The 27,222-nt window shown below is 39.8% G+C and overlaps 1 protein-coding gene across 2 annotated transcripts in view; it reads right to left on the reverse strand.

The window, feature by feature from the left end:
- Positions 1-1,511: 1,511 nt before the first annotated feature.
- Positions 1,512-27,222, reverse strand: part of LOC137293798 (zinc finger protein 106-like) — a 69,601-nt gene continuing 43,890 nt past the window's right edge. For both annotated transcript variants that reach the window (XM_067824543.1, XM_067824542.1), the window contains exons 9-19: positions 14,856-17,007; positions 12,494-12,680; positions 11,973-12,107; positions 10,710-10,826; positions 10,202-10,390; positions 8,743-8,805; positions 8,240-8,359; positions 7,827-7,901; positions 5,253-5,321; positions 3,504-3,644; positions 1,512-2,603 (exon numbers count right to left, since the gene is read on the reverse strand). In XM_067824543.1, coding sequence (XP_067680644.1) covers positions 2,547-2,603; positions 3,504-3,644; positions 5,253-5,321; positions 7,827-7,901; positions 8,240-8,359; positions 8,743-8,805; positions 10,202-10,390; positions 10,710-10,826; positions 11,973-12,107; positions 12,494-12,680; positions 14,856-17,007 — 3,305 coding nt within the window. In that variant the 3' untranslated portion in view covers positions 1,512-2,546. The remainder of the gene's footprint in view (positions 2,604-3,503; positions 3,645-5,252; positions 5,322-7,826; positions 7,902-8,239; positions 8,360-8,742; positions 8,806-10,201; positions 10,391-10,709; positions 10,827-11,972; positions 12,108-12,493; positions 12,681-14,855; positions 17,008-27,222) is intronic.

The raw sequence follows: 27,222 nt of genomic DNA on the forward strand, positions 1-27,222 counted from the left end.
CCTAATATTGGACAAACACTACTATGCAGAAATTATCATTCAGCACTCTTGGATACAGATGGAGGAGTGAAAGAAAGGTGTCAACTGATTACAAACAGAATAATGTGAGATATATATAGTTCCAGACAGTGTAAGAACACAGTCAATAAATATTCTACCTGGACTATAAGGCACATAAGAGTTGCTGATGCTTTTTCTTTTTTTTGTAGTGTTAAATGATATTCTGAGATAGAATGTCTTTTATTTCATGAATAGAAATGGGACCTCTTGTTATAAACTGCAGTGCACAACTAGTGATACTGAAAAAGACCAATGATTGTCAAAGTTGTAAAATGCTTACTGAGAAAAAATATTGACATGAACACAGTTGTAGCACTACTTCTACATAAAACTATCACAGTGAAAATAAATGTCTGTCAAATCATAAATGCAAAGAAACAACCCACTGAACTTCGATACACTTATAGGTCACATGCAACCAAAAGATCAAACATAATTAAAACACAGTTATCACTTGTTCATGATATAAAATGCATTGGTGATTGTGAAAAAAAAACCCAACAAATAAACAAAATTACAACCCAATAATTGCAAATGAAAAGTGCAATATTTTGTTTTTGGGTTTACCTCCTTTGAAATGAAGCAGTGAGGGTCGGTGGATGTACACTCATGTGTAACGATGCTTTGTCACTGGCCACTGGTTCATTTGCCGATACGCTTGCTGGCTCTTTGTTTATGGCTTATAAGACCAATAGGTGTTAATTTCAAATTGCAAATGGTCAGTAATTGAAGTTATCTAGCCTCATGTAAGACTGTCGAGTTTTGATTGGTCCACATGATAAAATACCATGTACATCCATCACGATCCGCCAGCGGGAGATACGTCTTTTATACTCCCGCTGCGAAAGTCATATTACCCCACTACGCCTCGGTGACGACGCGAGAAGTGAGAAAAGCGTGCATCGACAAGTCATTAGTAACGTGGGGTGCATTGAGGTCAAAGGATCAGCTGGTGTCAATATGGCAGCAAGTCATTTCGATGCGTGTTGTTTTCTTTTGATTTAGTGAAAACATTCAGCTAGATAAATGCGTTATCACATCGTGTCGAGGGAAATACGGGGGGACTGATAAAACCCCGTATTTCCCTCGACACGATGTGATAACTTATATTGTGCATTGCATATTGTCATTAGCAGACAGGCATGCAGTCAGAGTATAGGTGTCAATCAACCAGACATTGAGTTTTCTTTGTGACAGAGGCTGCTTATCATAATCAACATGTTTAACATGTAACGAGTAGACTATTTAATTGTTTGTACACAACCAAGATAAGACTACTGCTCACGACCTCATACTCCGCGCATGCATACTGTTTCAAGCTTTACGAACCTACTCACTGCCCATGCGTTATGGGCGCAGCTCAGCACAGCTGATGAAACCAGTTTTTCCCACAGCGCTGGGATAAAATTATAAAGCGTTTGAACTCCGATTTTGTGGGATTTTTTTCATTGTGTTTTTTGTTTCAACTTTATAGGTCGAATTGGCATTTTTGATGATTTGTTTTGGTAAATGTTTTACGTTGCATGTGACATTTAATGTATCTAGACACAGAAAAAAATAACAAACAATCTGAAATACTCCCAGATTAAACAACAGCAGTGACCTATGAACATTATGCACTGGATAATAGGTTGAGAAAAGATGTTTCATTCTCTACATTATCACAAGATTTGGGCCATTGTTCTGTGCACCATGGTAAAAGCTCACTTCATCTGAGTTGAGCTAAATCGTAATTTGCTTCCAGAGAGAATTATTTCAGTATGTCAAAAAAAACATTCTCTGGCTGTTTCTGACCATAATATTGAAATGATTTTCAAATTGTTTGCAACTTCATTACAAGCCATAAGGGGATTATCTTTCAAGAATTCACTAACATTAGCCCAACAAATCATCTTTGATAAGATCTATGAACAAAATGGAATTACATACTTTTGTCAAATCTGTACTTATCGATCACATGAGACATCTTGATCAAAGCAGTTTATAAGGGAAATTCAATATTTAATATCACAGGAGCTATAAAACAAGGTTGCAACTGCAGTTCAACGAACACTAGTGTGTCAACTTTCAACACAATTCCCACACAATTATTCAAAAGTCTGAGGCGTCACCACCAAATTTGCTCTTCATATAATCCATGTGAGGACCCCTTTTGCCTTTCAATATTCAAGCCATACCTAGACTATATCTAATGACCGGAGCAGGTATGACATATGTACGCTTTTGTAACTGTGAATAAGACTGTTTTGTATGAAGTTATCCCACAGAATATTTTGAAAAAATGTACCCATATTCTAATTCTAAACCTCCAACCAATATGATGTCTGTTTAGCTTTCCCATTTGGGAGGTTTTGTATGAACTTCAAATGGAAGGTGACACTACATATTCTTCCTGAGTTCACAACATGCATTTTAAATCATCTTCATGTCATCTTCAGAGTACTCTGTCCAGGAGAAAACTTTGAAAGAACTCTGGCGGATCACATTCAAGCAGGCAGTCCACTTAGACTGTCCAAATGTTTTCTCATGTGAGATTCCACAGACTGAAACAGAAATGTAAATAGTCAGTTACAAGAACAAATCTGTTTTGCTTCAGAAAAAGTGGCCACGGTGACACATCCATTCATCAACTGTACGTTGACATAGAGGAAGTCTGACCACCAAGCTGTCTAAGACTTGTTTTTAAAGAGTGACAGTAAAACACATACTGACTGGTTGAAATATGTAATTTTCTGAATAAAATTGATATTTTATAGTTATCCTGACTAATGCTAATTGCTTATCTCCTCTTCCCTGGCGAAGGTAGAGGAACACCTGAAATCCCTTGAAGTTCCCTTCTACAAATCCAAATACTGATTATGAGCAGAAATTAGTTCAAAGACCAAACTAAAGAAAGAACTTATCGCTGTATCAGGACCCTCAGGTGCCTCCAGCCGCCCATGTTGGGCAATAAGGAGAGAGTGACAAGCATGGCCGGTCACGTGGCCTAGGGCACGGGGAAAGGGAGGCTACACATGGGTGAGTGTATTTTACGTCTGCTTCTTTCTAGAAGGGAACTTCAAGGGATTTAAGATGTACCACTACCTTCGCCAGGGAAGAGGAGAAAAGCAATTAGCATGAGTCAGGATAAGGAAAAATATACTCTTAATGCAAGATGTGACTGACTTCCATTCCTGCAACCCCATGACACTATGGTGATATATTTGTTTGCAGGGCTGTACATGATCTACGCATGACCACACTGAATGAGGGAATGCATTGTTGTAGCTGTGCTGGAAATGTAACGTTCTCATGGCAGTAAGAATGTAAGAACTACAATGCATTCAACCATTATAATTATCATGTCCCAAACTTAATCACTCATAACAAGCATGTTTGGATGATTCAGTATCCCACACAGAAGGTAGAGGGAGTTACAAAGCATTTCAATGACAGAAGCTCACCCTATCATCTCTCTGGTTTGTCAGCCTGTCAGTGCAATCCTTCCACATACAGCGAGCGAGCTTGTTGGGCAGAACATGGTCAGTGAGTACATGATGCAGCAGGTGCTCCCTCACACCAAACACATACTGGCACGTGTCAATCTGGCAATACAAGTGTCAGTATATATGAGATGAAGTGATTTATAAACTATATTAAAAGAAAGGTTACTCTTAATACTAATCACCCCCAAAATGAAAGAATACATAACCAGTCATGATCTGGAAATATCTGTGTTCTCATCAAATAATGTAATAGTGAGGAGTGAACCTGAAGTCTACAGATGAATATTAGTGGCAAGAATTTCTTTGTCTGAAACACTGAAGGAACTGTACACAAAAGTTAACATGATTCAACCCGATTGTTGAATATTTCATATCCTCGTATCACATCCTGCAGAAATGTACAAGAAGTAAATCAAACAAAAGTCATCAGAAGAATCCCCCCGGCCCCAACATGTTTGAAAGGACAAATAATCTCAGAGTTACTCATTGTTTTTTTAGACTAAGTTGGAATTGTTTCCATGGAATTCATGAAAGTTATAAATGCCATATATCTGTAACCAGCAAAGTCACAATGTCATATATCTGCCAAGATCTGTTGAACGATATGAAATGGTTTTCGAGTTGTGATCTGGGAACTAAGCCCACCCACCATTTTGAGACTAAGTCTGAAACGTTTCCAAGGAAACCATGAAAATAATAAATCACAAAAACCTTTAAAAACCAAAAGGCACCACTTTGGGGTCCACACGTATCTAGAAAGTTTTACTAACAGATATTAAGAAAAAATAACCGAGAAAATAATAAATCACAAGATCCTGTACATAGCAAAAGGCACCACTATGGGTTCTGATTGATATATCTACCTAGTTTTGCAGAAAAACATTGAATGGTTTTTGAGTTCTGCTCCGGAAACGAAGCCCACCCCTCTATTTTGAGACCAAGAAAATAATAAATCACAAACACCTGTAGAGAGCAAAAGGCACCACCTTGGGGTTTGCCACACATATCTGCCAAGTTTTACAGACAGATATTAAGAAGTTTTTGAGTTCTGCTCCGGAAATGAAACACACCTCTCACTTTTCAGACTAGGTCCAAAACTTTTCCATGGAAACCGAGAAAATAATTCATCATAAGATCCTGTACATAGCAAAAGGCACAACTTTAGGTGCTGAATGATATATCTACGAAGTTTTGCAGAAAAATATTGAACAGTTTTTGAGTTCTGCTCCGGAAACGAAGCGCACCCCACCATAAGACTAACACCAAAATGTTCCATGAACAACAAAAAAGCTATAAGTGCCAAAAATCTGTAAATAGCAAAAGGCACAACCATAGGGTGAGATTACTATATCTATCAAGTTTGGTCTAAAAGTAATGAACAGTTTCTGAGTTATGCCCCGGAAACAAAATGATTACGGACGGACGGATGGACAGACAGACGAGGCGTCGACTATATCCCACCGCATTACATGCCGGGGGATAACAAAAGGGTCATAAATTAATGAGCAAACAATACTTTGAAAGTTCACAAGAATATACCAGATTAAATCTGACAGATTTATCTTCTTCTCTTTCACTGACTGGATGGTATAGGATAGATTTAATGGATTAATATGGAATGAACTTGAAAATGTAGAGTATTGCCATTTTCTATTGCCACTGGTTAAGCAGACGATAAGAGTAGACTGACCGTCAACCAGAGCTCACCTTGCAGGGCCAGCTTTCTGACTTCATCTGAATGCACTCAACATGGCCCTCACGGCTGCCTGTGTACAGCTGAAATATATTTCTTCTGTTACCGAATACATGTATGTTGCTTCAGGTATTTAACTAATGAAGAAAGACTTAAATTCTGAGTAGGAGATCTGACGGAGTTGAATTGTTATTCAATCTTGAATGGCTACCTTGCAATCGACAACTGTCATGATATGGAAGTATCTGGATCTCCCCACTGCACATGCGCGCAGACTCCACGAGAAACTTCACTTTTACTTCTCGGTCTAAAGAGTCCATAGTGGGGAGGAGCATCCAGAATTTGGAGGGACTGACCGATCCCATGGTCCGATAATGGGACGAACTCCAGGTGAAGCATCCACTCGGTTGGACACGGCTTCCCTGGTCGCGAGAGTGCATCTGCTAGCACATTTCTGCATACCGGAATATGACGAGCTCTGGCTTCAATGTCATTTGCATCTAAGATGCTGGCTAGATGAAACATCTGATCCAGTAGGGACTTGGATCTGGTTGTCCCTTGTCCCAAGATTGTTGATGTGCCAGTTTGCTTCTGTGTCAGACCAGAGCCCCGAGGCTGTTCGATCGCTTAGGTGCGCACTCCAACCCTGGAGCGACACATCGAATAAAAGTCCGTGGTCCTGCACAAACTTGTTAAAATCTAAATATTTTAGATATTTAAATACTTACCCTACCATACCACCAGCGCAGGTATTGGTGCAGATGTACCAGAAGCAACAGGCGTTGTTGAATGCCGGCTCTAATATGTAAGTTCCTGCGCAAACATTGACTGGCGAGACTACCATAGCAGGTGTGGCCTCCAGACGCCCAATGTCGTACATGAAATCATGACCCAGAAACCAGTGTCATAGACATAATAGTAGATGTCTGATCATATCCTGAGGTGATGTGAACAGATCGAGTAGACATTATCACTGACATAGTGATAATGGAGAGAGTAGAACTTGTTTAATCATCGGCTTGAACTTCGACCCACCAAACTTGGGACAGCGATGTTACTTTGTTACTAGTCTTGTTACTTAGACTTAGGCGCTCTGATTGTAGCATTCAAATCTTACAGCTTAACAAAGCCATCATTCAACGAAGAAATGGCATCAGCCACAACAGAATGTGGCGGAATCATCAGTTCGGGTTCCACCCTAATAGCCCTGGTGCTGTCTACCCCTGATGTTGGGGAGGGGCACTCCAAGAGCCTATCAGCTATCCAATCATAAAGAACGGGCAATGGCAGGTACGATCCCTCTTCCTCCTCCAGTTGTGCAGGGTTCTCCTCATAGTCTGGAGAGTAGTATTGTTCATCATTGGTATTCCACGAAACGGTAGACTTGCGCTCCGGCGTCCGCTTCCTATGTGTCAACTACCTCACACATGCAGGAGATGCAGATCGGGATCTTGAGCACCAATCCCTGTCTCTGTGGTGGAGAGATCTGCCTCTACGATCCGGCAATCTGGATGGTGAACGGCGTCGGCAAGCGCTGGATGAACAACTACTAGATTGAGTCTCCGGAGTACACGGGAGAGATGGACCAGATGAAGAAGCCAGGGACCGAGACATTTTCCTTAATTTCTGTGTCTTCCTCTTCCTCACTACTGCCAAGTATGCCTGAAATTCCTGAATAGATAGATCTGAGCACACTGCACAACGCTGCAGGAGGAGCAGGATACAACAGCACAGTTCGGGCAAAACGGATGCGGGTCCTTACCGGACTTCAGACCTTTACAAACTTCACAAAAGTGGCATGTCATGCGCAACAATTGCAATAAATCAAAATAACAATGCGATAATGAGGGTGGAAGAAAAAAACACCCCTTACCATGTAATGGACTGCTCCACACATCTTGCAACAGCACGCTTGCAATAGACAAGTGACATAGCTGCCACTTCGAAAAGGAACAGCAAAATTTACCCCAAATGCAGCACTAAGTAACACAAAACTTAGCCCTAGTGGACATAAGTATCAGTAGAAGCAGTCCACCAGCAAAAGAAACCAATACGATAACCAATTACGGAGGCAACATGAAAATAGGAGACACGCTGCCATGTCTCATAGGTGGTAGCCGACGAGTGTACAAAAACATAGAATATACGTTATAATCGACACAAAGATTGAAAAATATACATACCACACACAAAACCCCTGAAAGGAATCAGTGTAAAGGCGAAGTAAGGTGAAACTTTACTAGTTCTGAAAAAAGTTCTAGCAACCCAACCACGTCTAGATCAGACGACGCTTCAAGTAAAAGTGGACTTTCTCGTGTAGTCTGCATGCATGTGTGTTGGGGAGATCCAGATACTTCTGTTTCATGACAGTCGTCAACTGCGAGGTAGCCATTCAAGATTGAATAGCAATTCAACTCCGTCAGATCTCCTACTAAGCGAAGCCTTTGGTAAGGTAAGTACAAAATATCAACCTACAGTTTGACATTCAAAATAACTATCTGAACAAGAGGCAAAACAAATTGAACAAAATAAATTAAATTACTAAGGACTATCAATGTTTGAGTTCAGAAACCAAAATTAAAACTGACCTCATCACCGTGAACTTCAATGCTCATGATCACACCCTTGCCAGCTCCATAGTACATCTTTTTTAAGGCATGGCTCTGAAGCAATCAATCGCCAAACAAAAATGAACTAAGTGTTAAAAGACGTATTGATGTAAAATATCCATTAAGAAAAACAGCAGAACATGACATAGTTTTGATAAACAAACATCACAACATCTGCAAGGAAATGCTTCACAGTGAAAATCTTGACTATTTCCAGGATACAATATTCTTCACCTCCATATGCTGCTTGAGATGATGGCACACATAAAATGACAGTTACACAAGAGATTACAGTTACACAAGAGATTACATCGTCAATGATATGACACGGACATCTCTTCAATTTGGTTAAAGACATGTCTGAACAAAGAAGGTAGAAAACCTGCACACACCTTAATATCAAAGCACCTGACCAGTCTGTCAAAACCAGCAGAATACAGAGTGTTTCCTTCAACACAAACACTTGTTACAATACCACCATGTTCCTTGAATGTCCACTCCAGCTTGCCAGTCTATCAACAAAACATGTTTGTTGATACAAAATATATATAGCAACTTGATAAATGTTTAGGTACATACAGGACAAATAATGGAAAGTTATTTCTCAAGTAATTGCGGTAAGTTGAACAAATTATTGTGGAAATTTGACTTCCTCAGGTGGAAACAGTTGCAGGAAGATGTGAGATTTCACAGTTTAATTTTGCAACTTGTTCCTTGTACGAAGTAAGGTAAAAAATACACACTGTGGTTTTATTTGGGTATTAGCAAACACTAAATACAGTGAGTAAGGAAGTGAGTGCGATAACTAATGCATACTTAAACCAATTTTCACCATTTGTGAAACAACAGACAAAGTGACAGATATATACTTGCTAAACCACTGCCAGTTACTTACATGTAAGTTATGCATCATGACTGTCCTGTCTCCAGACCCACTGAATACAAAGTGATCTGATGACTGAAACAATAAGAAGAAAAATACTGAAACTATTCATAACTAATAGGCTGTCACTCACTATGAGGTGAAGTGGTTTAATCATATCTTTCAGCCTGATGTTTGAGAGGCATGTGCTGACAAAGATATTTAAGCATTAAAGTGTACTGTGCTGTCTCCATCCTTTCTGGCAGACCTGTCTGTCCCTTCCTCTGCACTTATCCCTTGTAACAAATAGTGAACTGTGTCAATATTTTTATGCTAGTTTCTATAACAATTTTTGGGGGTAAAAATGCTGCCAAAACCTCACAGATTTGGTATTATGTTTTGATTATTAATGGCATCTCATTATGTATTTTATGTTTATTGGCTTTAGAGTTATGAGCCAAATAGACTGTAGTGTAAATGTAGACACTTAAGTCAACTGTTCTATACTAGATCTTGCAAAAGTTTTCCACAGTTTAAAGGTACTGTTTACAAATGAACTGATGTATTGGAACACAAATTCGCAACATTGAAAAGTTTATGGTCCTGAGTTAAAAGAATGATGCAACTGAGTGAAAAATTGGCAAATTCTTAAAAGCATTTTATACCACAATGCAGCTGTTCACATGCACGATATTCACACAAGGCTTTCAGCAATTTGAGACATGATCTTCATGCATTCATGTGCATACAGTTTTCAGTTGGTTCCCCACAGTTAGTGGAGAAAATTACATAAAACGTAACCACACATATATGCATAACATAGAGTGAATGCTGTAAGCTTTTGATAGGTAGTATAGAACAGTGTGACAAATTCTTTTATTCAACAGCTATTCAGAAAAACTGACTTGTTCCTATGAATATGTTTGTACATTCAGTAGCAAAAACAACTGGTTGCCATAAACAACAGAAATTGGTTTTTATTTATTACATCAAAGACACCAGAGTGCTGTAAAGTTGGTACATTATAACTAATTTGAAATGGGTGGCAATTATTATCTTTGATAAGGACAGTCTACTTTCTAACTGTCTTGTACATGATAGGTGTTAATTGGCATGGTATCTTCAGTGAGTGAGTGACTGAGTGAGAGAGAGAGAGAGAGAGAGAGAGAGAGAGAGAGATGATGGTTCAGAATGATTGTGGGTGGTTTGACAAATAACAGGTGCCTTTGACCCCCAACTTTCTATTCATTTAATTATATTCTTTGAGTGGTTGGGCTATGCACTGATGTCAATATCTTCATCAAAATATGTCAATGACACACACAAAACTGACAAACGCATTGTTAACAAAATCATCCTTCAGGTATTGGAAACATATTCTGTCTAGTCTATTTTTGGTGTTCTTGTTCTACGGTTGAACATGTACAGGTAACTCAGTGTCAGCATATCATTTTTCACATTCGTAAGCACTTTACTGGCTGATGATACTCACTATAACTGAGAAGGAGGTCTTTTTGTGTCCCCCTAGTATTCTGACAGGCAGCCCACTTCGAGCATCACAAACGGAGATTGTGGTGTCCTGTGCAGACACACAGATGAGTTTACTGCCTCCTTCTCTGGCAGAGGAGATACAGTGTATAGCCTGGTAGGCACACTGGAATGAGTCTTTATGGCGGTGGTTCTGGCAAAAAGACGATTTCAGTCGATAAGACACAATAACTCATGCATATTACTATGTACCAATAACAATGTACGGCATAAATAAACAAAGGAAAAACATTTCTGGTCAGTCAGTAATTTGTCAGTTACATCAGGGTATGCAGCCACTGTGAGTCTGGTCAGTCATTGTGATTACCAGTTCCATGATCTGAAGACAACCATAAACTGCTTTGGATCTGATGCAGAATATCTAAAAACGTTATCCAGAATTATCACAATGCAGCATCTAACACAATAGCTTCACTAGCCCCGCAAGAAAAGTGCCTTTTCAAAAGTCTCACCTTGACCTCGAACACCTCCACAGAACCTGACATCAGCCCCACATAGAGTGTTCCTGCATCATGGTGCATACATTTGATCTCCTCCGATAACTCAAACGTCTGGACAATATGTGGAGTCTGGCAATGAAAGAAAATACTCATCAATACAATTTGACAGTATCAGACATCAAGAATCTATAATTGTCTTCTATATTTGATATATGAAGCCTAGTACTGTGTTGTTCAATGAATGGAGATAGTAGTGAAGTCTCTTTCCCTCTTCTAGTTTAAGGCTTCTGTAACTCCGAGCCTTATTAAGTCGGATTTATCTGACCCTCCGATAACCATTCCTCCCACTCTATTTCAAAATCCACACACAACACATACACAAGTTGTCAGACATTTACCGCTTTGGGCAAACCCACAGAAACTGGCAGACATTCACCGCCTTGGATAAATCAACGGCAGCTGTCAGACATTTACCACTTTGGATCAACACACAGAAGCTCCCTCACATTTATAACCTTAAAAAAAACCCACAGAAGCTTGTATGGGACATTTACTGCTTTCAGTGCTTTGGGTGGACTCACATAAGCTGTCAGACATTTACCGCTTTGAGTAAATCCACAGAGACATTTACCACTTTCGGAAAACCCATAGAAGCTGTCAGACAATTACCACTTTGGGCAAACCCTTAGAAGTTCCCAGACATTTACCCCTTTGGGTAAACTAACAGAAGCTGTCAGATATTCACCACCTTGGATAAACCCACAGTAGCTGTCAGATATTCACCACCTGGGGTAAACCCACAGAAGCTGTCAGATATTTACCACCTTGGATAAACCCACAGTAGCTGTCAGATATTCACCACCTGGGGTTAACCCACAGTAGCTGTCAGATATTCACCACCTGGGGTAAACCCACAGAAGCTGTCAGACATTTACTGCTTGCTGTGCTTTGGGTAAAAAGCACATTAGCTGTCAGACATTTCCATAACACTATCAGAGCTAACTTGGATTTGCACCTACAATCATAGGTTACTAGCATAGGCTGGTAGCTCTGCTGCCTAATGAAGAGGGAAAAAAAATGAATAGAGAACATATTAAAGAAAATATTGGTCTTCATGCCAGTCAATGTTACACTGCAGTAAACAACCTCTACTGATGGCTTTATAAGAAATAGGTCTTAAGGTCTAATAATACACAGATTTTCTTTTTCTTTGGCACTTTTCTGGCCAGTATTTTAGTCTCAGTGAGAAGCAACAAGAACTGTCTGGGAACTGACCTTGACATTGAAGAGCAGCAGCTGGAATGAAACCCCACCAGCATATATACAGTCCTCCTTTCCTGGTACAACAACCACGGACATGCACTGCACAGCGTGATAGCTGCAGTTGTATACCATATCCTTCTCTCCTGTCTGGAAGAGAAGTCAGTTTATGACACTTTGGCAAATATTTCAGAAAAAAATCAACCAAGTTATTATTGGAACCATGAAATTAATGTTATCAGCTATGTAAATTTTGTTCAAACCTAATTAACAGTTTGGTTTCCCCCAATTGTAACTGTGTTATTACCTAAATGTACTTTTGCTGTTAATTCCTTTGATGGATAGCTTTATGCCCTGATTTAGCCGTTTTTTGTTTACATTTTAAACAAATCCTGTTTTATAAGCAGTATTCATTTTCAAACTGGCCCAGGTGACTGCTACTAAAAGGCATACATCAGACCATACTACCCTTGAGAGAAGACTACAAGTTATAATGTATGGCTCCTGAGACCAGTGCCAAGGATGACTGTACCTACCTTGAGGTGATATCTGTGAATATCATTTCCCTGGTAACACACATATATGTGGTTCTTAAACACCTGCAGACAGGTGACAGGGTCTGTTGGGCCAATATATATGACACCTGATGGGCTGCCATCTTGAGCTGCATGTGGAGGTGACTTTGTTGCTTTCACCACATTATCAGCCTGCTGCATCCTCTGTCTGAAAACATACAGACCAGTCAGACAGTTGCAGTCATCATACAAACATACAAAAGCACTGCAAAACAGATACAGAAAAATGATACAATAACTTTGCATGAACTTCATGAAGTATACAAGACAAATGTTGTATACACCAGGCCATATGCAACATGTTCAGCAAATTAATATGAATATAACAAATTCCAGTGATTTGTTTCTTTAAAAAAATTTCAGTATGAAACACAGGGGAGGTTTCATGGTCTAGTTTTTAGATCACACAGATGAAAGTCGAGCTGTAGATTTGAATGTTTACTTTTTACAATGTGTTAAAACCTGAACTAACCTTTAGAGGTTCCAGATTCTTTGAATATAGTCTTCCTTGGGATACATATAAGCATTTCATTTTCCATTTTAAATCCCTTTGACATTTGTAACAATATTCGAATAAGATATTTACAAAACAAAAATTGTTTTTATCTTGTGAGACCACCCCTACAAGGCCACACAGCCCCCTACAGCCAAGAGCAGGTAACTCTGGAATATAACCTTGTACCTCATTTTCCACTCCATCAGACAGAATGTGAGGAGGTGGATGGCCATACCCCAAGGAGATCTATATTCAAAGACTCTGGAACCTCTACAGGTTAGTTCTTTCTCATATATTCCTCATTGGTGTACATATAGGCATAAGACAGACTCCTAAAGACTGATCAAGGTAGTGGTATTCTGTCTGTATCAGTCAATCCAACAATAGGGGGAATTCCAAAGCTAAAAATAACAGTAAAAGCTCAATTACCTGGTCATGTGTCCACCACAGTCAATCAGGTGGGGGTCATGAGCTAGGGTCAGGGGTCAAACATGTCATGTTTTAGAATGAGTTAACTGCTCAGATAATCAACCCCTCCCTCACATAATTAGTCAGCAGCTACGATAAGGGTCTGTAGCAATTAATCCAAGCAAAAACTTTTTTGCTGTATAATCCAAGGAAAGGTTTTCAAGGCCATAGAGCAGTATGGAGGAATCCAAATTACATAGGACACAAACCACCACCATAGAACCCGACACCAAGGGGATTGGTAGAAAAGGTATTTTATACCTGACACCAGTTAAATCAGCAGAGAATGGCTCCTTTCACAAAAACCTCAAAAGCTCAAATGGCTAGAGAGTTGGAACGCTGCCGACTGGAAGAACTGACTGACCGAACCAAGCATCCTTGCTAGAGGGTCTGCCAAGTTGTAATGATGAATAACTGTACTCTGTCGGGTCCAAATAGCCAATAGATCTCAATAGACAGGGCTACAGCCTATGACCACCCTAACTGAATCAACCTTCAAACACTCAGGGGGTACAGTCCGTTTGAGTCAAAATCTTGACAATGAATTGCAATATAGCCGTTATAGTCTAGAGTCACTTGCTCTTGTCTGTTGGGGTCGTGGTGCTCTGTTGGGGTGAACTCAGAAGACAAAGCTCCAGTTTTTGTTTTGTAAATATATTATTCCAATATTGTTACAACTGTCTTAGGGATTTAAAATGGACACTTAAATGCTTATATGTACCCCAAGAAGGAATATATGAAAAAGAATGAAAGAATTATTTTGTAATTTGCATATATCAACAAACTTACGTTCGTATTTCAATAACACAACAGCTGCAACAATTTTGAATCAATGTTTGTTGAGAACATGCTTAAATACGAAACATGAAGCCAATTTACTGCCCAAAAGGAGATATGAACTTTTTCTCCAGGCAATCATAAAATGTTTTTGTCACGTGCAAGAGAAAGGGATTTTCCTCGAGTCCTGTATTTGAGGGTCCCTAGGACTCATATTTTATCATTTTCAGGGGTCCTTGACACCAAAATGGGTCCCAGACACTTAGATATATTATCATTAATACTGCTATTGTATTGTGCATCATGATTAACACATTAATTGTTACAGAAATGAAATTGGAGTCTAACTATCAGCAATAACATTCATGTATGCTTGATTATATACTGATCAGCACAATTCAATAGTCTTGCTACAATGTCAATAAATATATCAACAATAACTGATCTTTCTTTTACACACTTTAACAGTAAATTGTTTTCCATTAATTGAAACTACAAATGTAACTACAATTACAAACAAAAACACAAAACTGCAAACTCAAATTTAAAGACTTAATATATCACACATCATTGGCCACTTACAAGAGTGGGTCATCATCAGGATTTCCCATCACTTGCACATTGTTCCGACAAACTTCTGCTTGAATTTTATCTTCAAGTTGTTCAGTCTCCCTCTTGATATCAGCAATATTGTTATCCAAAGAACCTCCTTCAAGATCGGAATTATTATCCCTTTGGTTGAATACAAGCTGTTGTTTTAGAGTTGACAGTTTGGGCACAGTTTCTTCCTCTTGTGAATTATTATCAGAACTGGAATCAAACCAGTATGTTCTTCTGTTTGCTAAGATATCTCTCTCTTTCTTAGTTTTTCTCTTTTTCCTCCCTGGAGATATTGGTCTATTATTGTCTATTTTCATCCTGTCATGAACAAGAACTACTTCTGGTTGTTCTTGTTCTTGCACCAGAGCCTCTTGCTGCTGATCCAGACCATTTTGATCAGTGATCTCTTGAGCTTCATCATTCTCGTTTAACCTACTGGCTGCTTGTCTCTCAAGTTCCAGTTTCTGCAAAACAACTGAGCACTGTTTAAGTACTCGTCCGGGTGTGTTGTCCGATTCCTGACTCTCAGTTCTAACAAAATCTTCTTCCCTCAAGGTACGATCCCCATCTGATGCTTCCCTTTCAATTGTTTCCAAGGACATTCTTCTGTTGACTGTCTGACAATACTGTCTGATCTTCTCTCCTAGGGAGCTGTTGCTGGCCATGCTTGCACTCTGGTCAGACTCCTCTCTTGGAGTGGAGTCCTTTCCACTGTTATTACCATTCAGGTCCAGTTCCATCAAATGGATATCTGTTGCCATGACATTTGATGACTTCTGACTATTTTCTGAGTTCCTTTTCGTGTGCAATGATACTGACTGAAATTTGTCAGAAACACCTTGTCTGTCAAGCATGACATAAGACATGTTGTTCAAATTGCCCAGATTACCCAAGTCTGCTGCAAGTTTTTTCAGAACTGCAGCTGTTTCCACACCACCACTAATACTACCAAGATATGTCATTGGAACTGGCTGTGACCGTTTACCTGCATCTCCATCACTGGATTCTGACACTGCTTTTGTTGTGCTCGAGTTAACACTCTGAATTTCTGATTCAGAGATCCTTCTTTGGCCTGAAGAATCAGACACAAACCCTGACGTTATTGAATCCTTTGGGTGTTTATCAAACGGGGATTTAGAGCAGATGTCAGCTATGGGAGGACTTTCTAAAATGTTTTTGATAGTTGAATTTCCGGAGCAACATAAATCTGGTGTAAGTACAGTTGGTTCTGTTGCAGTCTTTTCCCCACTGCCACCTCTGCCAGCATCTACAGAATGTGTTCTCCGGAGGGTGGATCCTGACACTGAGATCAAACGGTCAGCCAGTGGAGACCAAGTTGAAAAAGAAGTCAAACGATCTGTATCAGAGAAGGTTTCTGCACAAGGAATAGATGTTTGAAAACAATTTGTCACATTCACCACTGTGCTGGAAGAATCCACTGAAGTTCTGACCAATGTTTCATCAGACAATGAATCAAGATCTTTTCCACCTTTCGATGAGGTAAATGAGTTGGAGGCCAAATTGTCTTCAGAAGTAATAATAACAGGACTGTCCAACAAGGATTGGTTATTTATCAAAACTATTGCAGGTTGGTCTGACTCTGCAACAGATGAGTTAAGCACAAAACTATTAACAACTGCAGCACTCTCACCAACAGCACTGCCCTCAGCCAAACCGTGGGATGAGACACATGGGGTTATATCAGGCAGCGGACTGTTCAGCTCTTGCTTAACCGAAACCAAACTTAGTGAGAGAGAACTAGTGGGTTTCTCCCAGCATGGAGAGGAGTGTGCAGGGTTAGTGTCAACCTCCTCAGTAACTGAGGAAGGGGGAGCAGAAACAGTAGACATGGATACTGGCCTTGAAGCTGTGTCTGCTTGTGATGAGGCTTCTGTTAGTTGATCCAGGAGTCTTGGAGAATGGATATCTGGGTGAAAAGAATCTGTTCTGATGTTAGAGTCTGGCCTAGCCTGACTTGTTGATGATACACAGTCTGTGACAATGTCGATGTCCATGGTTTCGGATGACAGTAGGCTTCGTGTTGTGGTCATGTCATTCTCAGTGGCTGCATGGATTGCAGGGGAAAGTTGAGTGGTGTGCAGAGGAGATTCCAGTGATTGATGTCCCATCAGTTCTGTATGAAGAGAAGCAGTAGATGTCAAAAAAAAGCTGAGGTATATGGCAGTTGTAAAATATAAGGCATAAGGCAAGTAGTTAAGGCCAAGACGGAATCAGGAGAACAGTTGTTCAACAACATGCATCAAAACTGCTAATTCTCAGTGTATTACTGTTTCAATCTTGATATTAAACTTATTTCATAAAATATAAGTAGCATGCAAATAGATGTGCAGGAGTAACTGGCAATGAATAATAGACCAATGATTCACATACTAAAAGATGACTGACCTTGACCAGTAACTGAAACCTTTCAAGGGAATGCCCTAACTCAGAGAAAGGATTTGTACGGTACTATTGATAAATCTATTAATACTTTGAGAAAGTCTCATATTTTGGACACACTTCAGTCAAAACTTGACAATGACACTATCGCTGCCTGTGACAACAACAACAAATCACTTAGTGTTTGTGGAACATGTCAGTTGTACAATATCTTCTAATGATACATAACTCTTGTTCTATATTCAAAAGAAAGAATTATACAAGTACTTTATTTAAAGTAATTTTAAAGGGGACACTGACCTTTGACTAAAACACAAATGACATTTAATTTGGCAGGATTTGCTATATGAATGTAATTTTCTGAATAAAATTTATATTTTATATATATCCTGACTCATGCTTATTTTGCTTATCTCCTCCCTCTATGTGAAGACAGTGGAACACTTGAAATCCTTTATAGTTCCCTTCTAACTGAAGAGGACATACAATACACTCACCCATCAGGAGCCTCCCTTTCCCGCCATGCTTGTCACTCTCTCTGAATCTCATAAGCCTGACATGAGAATTACTGTGAATTTAGCGTGCCTGAGAGGGGGAAGTTGGGAGGGTTTGAGGCCATGAGCCAGGATAAGTATAAAATATTGATTTTATTCAGAAAATTACATATTTTCCCTTATCCTGACTCATGCTTATTATGCTTATAGAATCCGATGGAAACAGCAATGGGTGAGGCCATGCTGGATTCTGTTGACTCTCATATAAGTACATCCAGTACTTCCCCCCTTTGGGAAATATGACGGCGAGAGTTCAGCCCTGTTCTTTTAACATTCATCTGTGAGATGGTGGGGATCACACCCAGTTGAACTGGTCTTCTTTGAAGCATTCGTTGACTGGAACGAGAGGATATTTGGATCAGCTAGTGTCTTGCTAATGTCTAGTGCAATTGTATGTCAAGATTTCTGTCAAGACCAGTCGTGACCCTTCTTCATGTACAAGTATCTTCATTATGTGTACTGGGTCATAATCACATGTGCTAGCCTGTTCAAGGACTCTTCAGAACACATTGATTTCAAAAGGATCACGATAAAAGGGTGACTGAGTGTGCCACAAGAGGCCCAAATTGGTGAATGCCAGCAACCACCTCTGTGGCAATGTCTTGTAGGTAGTGGTTGGCAAACACTGTTTGATTTCCAAAAGCCGCCCTCCATTATCGTTGTTAGCAAGCAGTTTCCATGTAGAGTGAGTGTCAATGCCAAGGATCTCACTCTTGTTGCTTTGTAGGCCCTCAGTATCATGGCTCTCATCCATACTGAGATAGTGTTGTGGGATACTTCATTAGGTGTCTCAGTTGATAACAGGATTAATAGGCACTTGAAATATTGTCTCCTTGTACGTTGGAGATATATTTTCATAACGGGCATAATGATAAATCCTGTGTATCATGTGACCCGAGGACTATAGATAATGACGGGATGTGGAATTGTCTGACAGTTGATTTTAGGTGATAAAATCCCATCTCAGTCCTAGATGTACAATGTCATGATGGCTGGAGTCAGATCCCAACCTGTAGCCTTAAAGCTGCGTTGTTCATCTTCCAGCTTGAATGATCATAGTATGGTGAGTAGTTCAGGTACTTCCGTCACCTTGATCCCCATTTTCAGGGTGAAAACCGGGCTCACTCTATGTCAAGAGTGTAGAGCCTTTCAGTCCTTTGATATGTTGTAGATGACATCAGTAGTCTGCTACTTGAGGATGTGTGGCCTTCATTGCAGTGAAGCCATTCTTTCTGGTGTATGTTTCAAACTGCATCCATTTATCATCACATAAGGTGCAGGTAGATCTACATAGAGTGATGGTGACTGCCTTCATCGCTATAGTAGGATAGCCTCAGTGTTTTAAGCAGGACTTGAAATGATCGACATGTAAAGGTGAAACAAGATTGGTTTGCCGTGTGCTTGTTTGGTGTGCGGATGGTCGAGTAGGTTCTTCATTCTGGTAGTTGTAGTAGTGATTGTCCTAGTTCCTCGATGAGTACTGGGAACCAATCTTTCATTGGCCAATAAGGCACGAGCAAAATCAGTTGTATCAGCATCGTTTGACTTTTGACTTTGACTTACTGGCGGAGGGAATGCAAAAGCATTCAGTCGTTTCCGAGAAATGCTGAGAGTATCTGTACTGGAGATTTAAACATTGGTATCTGCTTGTTGAACCTTATGGCAAATGGGTCTATTTGCTGGGATCCGAATATCTGACTGATGAGTTGAAACGCCTCTTAAGATAGCATCCATTCCTTTGGAGATGGTTGAAGGGCATCCCAAGACGGTTGAAGAGTTGAAAAGTCACTTGTAGCAGTGTTTGAGATCGAGTTGATCCTTGCTTGTTTATGTATAACACTACCATGGAGTTGTCTGTATGAACCATCAGCAGTTTGTTCCTTATTGATTAGATTGTTGACTACAGCTTTCATCTCCAGATGACTGATATGCTGAATGCATTCGTTGCTCGACCAGATTCCTGCTGCCACCTTTTGTTTAGGTGAGCAGCTCCACATTGTAGTGACGCATCTACGTAGAGATGGTTGTTGTAGACCAGTTCTAGCAAATAAGTTCCTGCACAGACATTCGAATGGTGAGGCCACCCTAGTAGATACCAAAGACTCAAGTTGTCTGGCAGCGCTAACCGATCCGTTATGTTGAGGTGCTGAATCAGGAACCGTTGTAATGGGCATAGTTGTAAACATCCTTGTCTGGTCAAATCTTGTCCTGATGTGAGCAGACTATATTGGCAGGAAAGGGAGGCTCCCGATGGGCGAGTTATTGTATGTTCGCTTCAATTAGGAGGGAACTTCAAGGAATTTCAAGTGTTCCTCGATCTTTGCATAGAGGGAGGTGATAAGCATCATAAGTACGAGTCAGGATAAGGAAAAATAACATTTCTCCATACGTTTCCTGACTTATTCTAATTGCTTATCTCTTTATTTTCTCACAATGTAGTGGAAACTTTCCATGCTGTGTTCCCCACAAACAGAATTCTCTTTACCTGAATGCCCAGCACAAGCACAAAAGAAACGTGACCAAACAAGCTGACTAGTCACTCTCTAGGGAGAGTGGGAATGGCTTGGTGGGATTTTTTGTATACGAGCCAGGATAAGTACAAAATATTTTTACTCTCAAAGACACATTATTTCGACTCAGAATGTGTACTTGTCTTTCTTCATGAGAATGGGAAAATGAATGAGGCTATTAACTACAGAGGTATTTAATTATTGGACATTTGTAGTAAAATATTTCTAAACTTTGCTCTGAAACTGGTAGATATAACAATGTCCCTTATGATTCAAGATTCTGTCCTTTTTGCTACCAAATGAATCTGTATGTAATTGAAGATGAAATACATGTTTTACTTTATTGTAAAGCCTACCTAGACATAAAAAAAAGTTTCTGGATAAATATTTGAAACACCCTATCTCACAACACAATTTTATAAGCATTATGACTTCAAAAAACATAGATGTTATGAATAATTTATGCTTATTTTTATATAATGTTGGGAAAATAAGAGATTCTGATGTCTTTAGGTAAACGCATGTAAGTTCTAATTATACCTATGTTTGTATTTTGGGCCACTGGCCTATTACTGAATAAATGTCTGTCTGTCTGTCTGTCTATTTACATGCTTTGTAAATAATAGACTAAAACTATGTTTTTTAGATTCTTGAACAAACTCTCTGAATGCCAAGAGAGATTTCATACAATTGATAATCTTTTCACACTGCTTAGTCTGCTAACGTTTGTTCAGAAATGTTTATCCAAATCCCAATGTTGATTTGTTTATTCATTTGATTTATAATGCTTTCAATTCTCTCAACAGAGACCTCTTACAGTATGTATTAGTTCAACAAATGTCAAAAGGAAAATGCTGAATATAATTCATGAAAGGTATTCAAAGACAACATCAACTGTGAAGATATCAAAAGTTAGTATCTCTGAATATTTAACCGCTTGAACTTTGTCAAGGTTGTATTCTCTGTCCATTTCCTTTTGGGATGGACTGAAAATATGCACATTAATTACAGCAGCATCACAACATACATTTCTTGTGACCAGAAATGAAACAGTTATACACCTGAAGAAATACAGAATGGTTTCACACAGTATTTTCTTCTTTGCAAAATAATGAAAATGATTATTGCACCCATCATAAAAAAAAAAGAAAAAAATTTCGGGGAAAATGCCATGTTCTTATACTTATCTAATGCATCACAGTTTTTTAGCTTCCCTACCTTAACATTAGAGGCACTACTGAAAATGGAGATAAAGCAGAAAAACAGATTGAGTGGGCTTAGTTTTACGCTGCTTTTAGCAATATTCCAGCAAAATCACGGCGGGGGAAACCAGAAAAGGTTTTCACTAATAGTACGAATGTGGCACGACGAACGCACACTTTAACAGCTAGGCTACCCATCACCCAAAAACGGATTGAAGTTCATACAACTGAGTTGTATCTTTATTGGTCCATCCAAACTCATTTTCTTTAACATTGGGTGACAGAAGAAGTGTGGACAGTGGTAAGGTCACTATACCTAAGGTGACGCTGGTAGTGCACGTTACCAGCATGCCAACATAGCGGCAGGTAGATCGCTTGGTGATTATTTCCCTCAAATTAGTTGTCTTCCATGTGTGTACAAGGAAAATTATTTAGCACATTGATCACCTTGATGGTACAAATACATTGAATGCACTGAGTTTGCTTATTTATGTCAATGAGTTCAAGAATAAGCATTTTATAAAACTGCACAAGGATGTTGGTAACTCAAAGTCTGGACGTTTGATAAGTTACCAACATCCTCCTATTGTTTATAACAGGGGATTACATTACTGGTACTTTACTCTGTTGTGATGGAACAGTTTGGAGGACAGATGGAAATAGCAGTATAGAGTACTGACATAGCCTGCTCCAGGTCATCCTCTGGGCCAACAGCCAGAATGTACAACTGGTAATTGCACTGATGAGTGAGTCTGTGGCAATAAAATCCCATAATAGGCTAAGCATCTTAGTATGGTACTTTTCAAGACTGTTTCTCTCATTCAAAACGCAGGACAGCTGTCAAATGAGCAATGTTCCACACTTAGGCGAGAACAGTTAGGTATATGAAAATACAGTCATCCCTCGCCATAACACGGGTCTTGGGGTCCACGGATGACCCCCGCATTATTAGACATCCGCGTTATAGTACCTATTACATAATGTGGAACAAAGGCCGAGTTAGAACGTATATTCCAAGGACATAACAAAACTGCTGTTTTGTGAAATGGGCCCAGTAAAAATTTATCGTATCATTGAAGGTGAAAATAAACAAACTTTGAATATGAAAAAATATATATATGTACGGGAAACTTTGCAATAAAAAATCAATACCTGTTATCAAAGACGTATGTTCACGTGAATATACGTCTTTGTTGTTATTCAACTAAGTCGGAAATAGCGATCAGCTGTGCACAGATGTTTTGGTCCAATGTACCGGTGATTCAGGTAAAAACGATCCGATAATATTACATCAAAGAACGTCTATTCCATCATCAGAATATTTTACATATTAAGCTGTTATTGTAACAGTTTATTTTACACTGCTATCTGGCTAGTATATAATGCAAGTTTTCTGCAAACATATTTAACATAACAATGAACACAGGCCGTTACCTGTCTTGATACAATTTACGTAGGAGACAGTTTGACAAGTCACCGCTGACTTCCCGCGATACTTGCAACTTTGATTGTAAAAAAAACAAAATTTTGCCCATTTAATTGTTGAAACTGACTTTAATGAGTCAATAACGCGGGTCTCGGAGTCCATGGATTACGAGACTGTAATCTGTTGGTGACTGCTAAGAATAATGTGAAATTGGTGCTAACGGGACAGGCGTGAAAAACGAACCCTCACGAATGAGGTAAGCGGAAGTTGTACGCGTATGGAATGAGGTAATGCTCTCACGGTGTTTCCGTTGTTTCTGTCAACAGTTTTAATAAATAAAATTGGGATTGAATTAAATCAAATAAAATGTGGTTTCTGACACCATACATCCTGGGATGACTGTGTGTGTTGCATCACAGCAAACGTTTTAAGTACTCGTTGTAACTCAACTGCTAGCATGTCTTGTCTTTCATAAGTTACTGCTACGATGTTGGTACGATTATTATTGAGAAAACCCTACATGTTTTAAGCATGTGAAACACAATGGATATGTACGATAAACACTGTCAGTTGCCATCCACACTGAATTTCACTAGTTGGCTAGAGTGCAGTTTACCGGGCGCGCGACCCGGGACTGCTGAGCGCTCGCTAATGAGCGCGCTATAGAGCTACTGAACTGTCTCACTTTACCGCGCTGATGTATCCTTAGGGTTAGGGACCCCCCTTCTAGATCCTTAGGGTTAGGGACCCCCCCTTCTAGATCCTTAGGGTTAGGGACCCCCCCTTCTAGATCCTTAGGGTTAGGGACACCCCCCTTCTAGATCCTTAGGGTTAGGGATCCCCCCTTCTAGATCCTTAGGGTTAGGGACCCCCCTTCTAGATCTTTAGGGTTAGGGAACCCCCCTTCTAGATCCTTAGGGTTAGTGAGTAAAGGTTAGGGTTGGCAAACCTTAGATGCGATTATATCCATATATCCATCCACGAATCGAAAGTCAAACGATAAACGTCATCGTATATCATAGCTTCGCTGGATTGGCTGCACAACATCTTGAAAACAATGCCTAGGTGTGGCTTCTCGCTTTGATGAATGGGTAGGCGGGGCCTAGCTCTGCGCATGCGCAGTAAATGAAAACAAACCATAATAGTTTGTTTTCATTCACTGCGCATGCGCAGAGCTAGTGGGGTAATGACCCGTTAAACGAGCACTAACTAACTGTGATCGCACCGGTGGTCCCGAGGTAGCGTGTCCGCTAATTAGTCTAATTAGAATCCCACGACCCCTGCTGAGAGCGTTCGAGTCCCGCCAGCACAGCGAAAAAATCGGAAAAAGCGCGCCCGGTAAAGTGCACTACTCCCCACTAGTTTATGTAAGTTATAAGAGCGCAGCAGCGGATTTGTTGATGAGCTATTTTCGATTATGGGAGCCACGGATTACCCCGCGGTTTAACCAAATCTGCGTTATCGCGAGAGATGACTGTAATCAAACCAACAACGTGATGATTGCAGAGATGCCAACCCTGAATCAAAAGAAAGCTGAGTCATGCCTTGCCCACAGCAATTCTCGAGCCCTGAAGGTGCGAGCTGAGGGTGAATGTGAGATGGGGATTGTGACCCTTTTTACGGTGGGTGTCGGGGGAAGCCTCCCCAATAAAAATAGATTTAGTCTGCTGGAAATATGCAATTTCTGGGCATACTTAACCAGATAATACTGAACTCAAATGAACATATTCAAACGGCTATTTACTAAAATTCTTTCAAACATTCTAAATTTATAAACATACCGTGCCGTACCATGTTTTCAGGGTATTTCTTTCGACCGTAATTTCTTGTGTACAGTGAGATGACAGCGCTACCTGTAAACACCATCTCGTGTGCAGAACTTCCATTGTAATCGGAACACAAAATGTTTGAAATGTTCAGCTTTCACAGAAGTTGTGGCCTAAATTTCTGTAGAAGTTCTAAAATTCTACCATAGAACGTAAGGCACTTTGAGACCCTTCATAAATGTGATCATAACGTTTTAAATTACACTCGCAACTTGACTAGCAGACCATCATCTGATCGAGTGAAAAGCCAAAGATAAATATAACCTAACTTGAATGGAATGTTACCGACATAATAAAAAAAACCCATTAAACATCGACACTCTCAGATATTTTTTTATGCGGCAGAATCATTTAAAATACTACTATGATGTTACAATACTGTGCAAAGATGACACGTTTTATTGTCCCTTCCATTTCTGTGGAGAAGAATGCATCACATGCGCTTCCATACAAGGCCTTACGTAATAACAAGTAACCTGATAACATGGTACGGCACTTCTAGTGCTTGTGCTTGCAGACAAGACACAATATGTACGTTGCATTGGAAACCATCGGACGACAGAACATTCTAACAATAAATTTATGAAAGGTGAGGTGATATTTATTTACGGAATTACAGTTTTCACAATCCACTGATACCCAATAATGTACATGATCATCTTTTGTGTTATTACCCCGAAAACACATTACACCATGGTATTTGTATTTTCTAAAAATCAGAGGTTTTTACAGACAAATCGGAGAGTAGATTTTGTGTTTGAAAATCGGAGTAACTCCTCCAAAATTGGAGTGGTTGGCATCACTGGCAAGATGATGAAAGCAATATTAATCAAGAGGTTTAAAAAATGGGGTCAGCCACTACTCAAGACAGGGTTGAAGATCTGCTAGAATGCTGACTGGAATAGTGTTCATCTTGCACTGCAGACAGACAGGGAAACCTCTGAAAGGGACGCAACTGAAAGGTAATGTGCTGGCGTGAAAAGGTTGACAATGGCCCGACACAGATTGAGGATGAGGGGATTACACAGAGCTTTCTGGGCGCTTACCTGAACCGACCTTAATAAGGATGGCAGAATTTGGATGAGGTCTAAGTCCACCTGAAATACTTGACTAACGAAAGCAAGGCAGGGAGTCAGAGGAGGATCTGACATGCCCATACTGATCAACCAGCCAAGAGTGAAAGCTGGGGAAAAAGCAGCAGATGGAAACTGTTCAAGATATTGGTGACAGGTAGGTCTTAGTATAGTGTATCAGTTCACTTTGTAGAGAGTGGCTTGTCCTGAGGACATGCCTCTGCTGTTAAGAACCTGACCTTTCTTATTTTAGGACCTACCCTGAGACATGGCATAGGACTGGAGCCCACTGTACTAAAAAGCTGAAACACTCTTGTTGGCTCATATCCCTCAGCCTCCTTGGATAAATGCCAAATCTGATGATTGAAAATTGAGCAACCTGACCACAGCAGATGCATCATTTTCAGCCTGAAGGATGTATCTAATGGTTTAACATTGGTTGACCATTTTGCAATGGTGATGGACCCAAGACAATACTGAAGGTGAGCAGATAACTGTATGTGTTGCTGCTGCCAATCCAGTCTTGATAGGAGCTGTTGATTTACTTTGGTTAGGTTTCAGTCATGATGCACACTGCAGCAATCAAGCAATAGGGGGACAGTTGCACATCAGTATTCAATACTGAAGTGTTGATGTTCCCAGAGAAGCATTGGCAAAGTCCATGGCACCATCCAAAGATCAAGACATGACAGAGTAGCATCCATCTTGGTCCAGTAAATCAGTCAAAGGTCTCTGAGGAGCACCAGTGTTGATGCAGGCACCGCTGTCATTGGTGGGAAGGCATTGTCTATTACTGAGGTGGAGAATCCACCGACAATGAAGAAGTAACTTTTATGTTTTGACAATACCTTTATAACAGTTAAAATCAGTAAAGGTAAACCAATGAAAAGGGAGCAACAATCACCAACAATACAATTTGGACGGAAACATGAACAATGTAAAGGAGGGTCCTTTCAGGACAACTGCTTTTTGAATCAAAGAAATCACTTAGCATACATTCTGTAAGAATAGGAAATGATGTAGGAGGACATTGGTACATACAGCCAAAACATTTTGTATGAGGTACAAAGAATATTTTTGCTAAAAGGTAACATAATTTAAGTCAAAAGCCTTCAAACATCTGAAAAACTACAGGTTCACTGATAGTGTTTATAAACCACAGTGAAAACAGCATATGAAATGCATCACTCAAACCATAAGTTGCAGCAAATCTCTCATGTAAAAGAATCAAACAAACGTATTTTGCTTGCAGATTCTTTGAAGGGACTCCTCTTGGGGGTATTTATAAATATTTAATTGTCCATTTTAAATTCCTACAACAGTTGCAACTATATTTTGTAAAAAACCCAAAATATTTA

Source organism: Haliotis asinina, chromosome 8 (genome assembly GCF_037392515.1).
Source record: "Haliotis asinina isolate JCU_RB_2024 chromosome 8, JCU_Hal_asi_v2, whole genome shotgun sequence".
Lineage (NCBI taxonomy): Eukaryota > Metazoa > Mollusca > Gastropoda > Lepetellida > Haliotidae > Haliotis > Haliotis asinina.